Source organism: Microtus ochrogaster, unplaced genomic scaffold (genome assembly GCF_000317375.1).
Source record: "Microtus ochrogaster isolate Prairie Vole_2 unplaced genomic scaffold, MicOch1.0 UNK25, whole genome shotgun sequence".
Lineage (NCBI taxonomy): Eukaryota > Metazoa > Chordata > Mammalia > Rodentia > Cricetidae > Microtus > Microtus ochrogaster.
The window spans coordinates 1044135-1047621 of record NW_004949123.1 but is presented as its reverse complement, the minus strand read 5'-3'; the positions used below and the strand labels follow the sequence as shown (position 1 = coordinate 1047621).

General features: G+C 50.1%; 1 protein-coding gene across 1 annotated transcript in view; it reads left to right on the top strand.

Moving 5' to 3' along the window:
- LOC101981610 (glutathione S-transferase Mu 2-like) overlaps window positions 1–2538 on the top strand; it is a 5048-nt gene extending 2510 nt beyond the window's left edge. The window contains exons 6-8 of the mRNA XM_005367854.2: window positions 21–116; window positions 199–309; window positions 2044–2538. Coding sequence (XP_005367911.1) covers window positions 21–116; window positions 199–309; window positions 2044–2133 — 297 coding nt within the window. The 3' untranslated portion in view covers window positions 2134–2538. The remainder of the gene's footprint in view (window positions 1–20; window positions 117–198; window positions 310–2043) is intronic.
- The last annotated feature ends 949 nt before the right edge of the window (window positions 2539–3487 follow it).

Genomic DNA, 3487 nt, shown 5'->3' with positions numbered 1-3487 from the left:
CCCCCCCCAACCCACTTCAGGAGAAAAAGAGGCCAGAGTACTTAGCGGGTCTTCCTGAGAAGTTGAAGTTCTACTCGGAGTTCCTGGGCAAGCGGCCATGGTTTGCAGGGGACAAGGTAAAGAGAGGGAGGAGGGAGGAAGGAGCTGCCATTCCTCCCAGGCTCCAGATCCTGTCTCACCGACCCTCAATTCTTGCAGATCACCTATGTGGATTTTCTCGCTTACGATATTCTTGACCAGCAACGAGTGTTTGAGCCCAAATGCTTGGAAGCCTTCCCCAACCTGAAGGACTTTTTGGCCCGCTTTGAGGTGATGTCTTAATCCTCCTCTTTCCCTTCCCCCTTTCCAGGGTGATTTCCTAATCTTTTTATTTAAAAGAGTAATTAGCATTTTCTGAGCACTGGTTTTCTGTGAGGCTCCGTGCTCAACACTTGATAGTTATAGGATCAAATGTATTACTATAAGATTCCTACAAGGTGGATAGAATTATCAGACCCCTAAGATGAACTGAGACTGGAGGGTAACTCATTTGCTCAAGGTCTCAACTCTGAGCCGTGGGGGCCTGTTCCATGTGGGCCCCTGACTTCTACGGGCAACACTGGCAACTCTTCCTGTCTTGTGATGAAAAGAAAAGTTTCAGAACTTTGTTCAACCAGGGTTTCCTGTCCAGGACCCTTTTGAGAAGTAGAAGGTGACAAAAGTATGCAAACATCTGGCTTTAGGCATTTAAGAAGGCAAGGGACAGCGGGATTCACGTGCAGTCTCACGACACAAGAGTCTTCACAGCTGACCTGCAGAACACTTTGCTTCTCCCTTCCCCATTGTGGAGACATGGGGAGCTCAGACTGTAGAAGGTGCTTGGATTGAGTAGACAAGTGGGCCCTTGTAAGAGGGTGACACCCGGGCCTCTGTGTTTGACACCCCCTCCCATGTACTTTATTAGACAATTGGAAGCATTAACTTAGTGTGTGTGTCTCTGTGTGTGTTAGTTTGGTCTTTCCTTTTTTCTTTCTCTTTCTTATTTTCTTCTCTCTCTCTCTCTCTCTCTTCTCTCCTCCTCCTCCCCCCCTCTATGTCCCCCCCCCCCGTCTCCCCCCCTTCAGGCCTGGAATCTGTTTTCATTCCCCACTCTCTATCAAGTGATGTGTTTTCTCAGCTAGTTCCCATTAGCTCTGTTTCTGGTCCAAGTTGAATAGCTCTGGGGATTATGTAAGAGCTGGCATCACCGTGGGGAAAGGGGGAAGGGAGAGTTAAAAGCTGCCGCCTCAGGCCTGGTACTCTGGCTCATAGTAAACAGGTAGTCCTGGGCTTTAGAATTCCTCAGCACTTAGTTATCTGGGAACTGATTCTTGGTAAAATTTGTGCAGGGTGACTGAAATTTGACTCGGTCCCCTGTATTAGAGCTAGAGATATGTTTGATTGCAGTATAGTAATGTTGGGCCCAGGTACCAGGTGGAGAAATTTAGACTGTCTTCTTTCTGGGAATGTATCAGACCCCTGCCTTGCTTTTTTCCTGGTGGGCCTCCCTCCATCTGAAATACTTCCATTCAGGATTTTCTGTGTGAGATCTGGGCACTTTTCCAAGCTACTTTGGCATGCTCTGTGAACTCTTTTTTTTTTTCTCTGGCAGCTCCTTCCTTGGTGTGCAAATGCAGGCAGAATCTTCCCTGTGGGGGAAAAAACAGGCCTGTGCAGACTGTGACAGGGCTGTTTATAGCAGGAAGTTGTTTAACCTCTCTGGAGTTCAGGTTCCCTCCTGATAAATGGTCAGTTAGGACCGATCTTGCAGGGTCATTGAGTGGTTTTTCCAAACCTATGGTGTACTGTCTAGAGGTCGCCAAGCCGTCAGGATAGTGCTGTTTCTCCACTCGATGCCCCTCTTGAAGTGGGACACTAGGGAAAGGAATTTGAAGAGATCCTTCTCCAGAGCTGAGGTTGACTGCTCTGCTCCAGATCTCAGGCCCACGTGGAGTTCATGGGGTGGAGCTGGTCAGCCCAGCAGGCCTACAGGCCTAAGCTTTGCTTTCTCCTCCCCACTCACAGGCCCTGAAGAAGATCTCTGCCTACATGAAGTCCAGCCGCTTCCTTGCAGGCCCCATGTATTTGAAGATAGCTAAGTGGGGTAACAAGTAGGACCCCTTACTACCAAGGCCGGGAACTGTGCTTGCTGGTCCTTAGTACGGGTCACATATGGGCCCTGCACCTCTGGGTCAGTCTTCCCATCCCTTCCTTCTCCCAAGTCAAGTTTCTGTTAACTCCACCTCCCCTTTCCTTCACACTCCCTTCCTCCCCTTCCTTTCCTTTGTCCTAGATCCAAGTGGCCCTCAGCTTGGCTGGGGGTAATAAAGGGGTGCACTTGGCTCTGTGGCTCCCCAGCACCGCCAAAGAAACCAGTCCTGCCTGTGCTCAAGTTCCCATCCTCAGTGTGGGGCTGACCAGCATCGCCAGAAAGACCAGTCCCTTAATCTGTAGACCCTCGTCCCTCGATGTGGGACTGTCCAGCCCTGGTTGATCTCCAGTAAAGTCTAAACCATGTTTGCTCTGTGTCTTGTTGCCTGTGTCTCTCAGGACTGCGTTGACTTGCTTGGGCAGTCATTGTTCTGTGGAAGGGAGGTGTGTGTGTATGTGTGTGTGTGTGTGTGTGTGTGATCTTGATGGTCACACAAATGTAAGATCGTTTACAGTTCTTGATGTTCTGGTCATCAGTTTTGTGTTGCCCACTCTGGGATTCCTTAGGAGGGTACTGCTTCTGCTTCTGTGTTGGGGTTCCTTCACAGCGGCTCCTCCACAGAAATGTGCAGAGAGATTCCGGGCTCATGGGAGGGGGTGGGAAACACCTTTCATCTCTCCCAGAAGCTTTCCCTAAACTAGACACCTCTCCTCCTAGTCTCAGGATGTTTCCCCATAAACGTCCCCCACCGTTTGCAGCTTGTGTCTGGGTTATTTATTTATTTTTTTTTTACCGAACTTCATCCTAAGTTGATCAAAAGGAAGATGCGGGGCCTGTTGGACTTCACATCTCTTTGCGTAATGTGTGTGAGGGAGCCTGGCCCACGGGCACTGCTCTTGCAGTTGGGAAACTAAAGCACTGTGCTCAGTAATCCTTGTGCTAAGCTCTACAGCCCGCAGCACTTGGCACTCTGGGAATTTTTCTCTTAGCCTGAGGAGGTGCAGAACGAGGTTTCCACATTCGGGCCTTACAGTCTGAACCAGAGTCTCTCCCCATCCCAGAATTCAAGAGGCCCCCCAGCCGCCCATGGAAGAGCATGGTCTGAGATGAGGCAGCCCAGTTTGCTGGGCCCCAGTGCCGCAGTGTATGAGCAGCCACGTCAGGGGTATTTTGTACCAGATCATCCACAAAAGAGCTGGACTCATTGGAGAAGAATCTGCTGAACAGGTTCCCATGGCAGCTGCTAGACCATGGATTCTGACCTTGGTCGGCACTGCCTATAATAGAGAGTAGCTCTGGAGGAGATCCCTTCTGGGC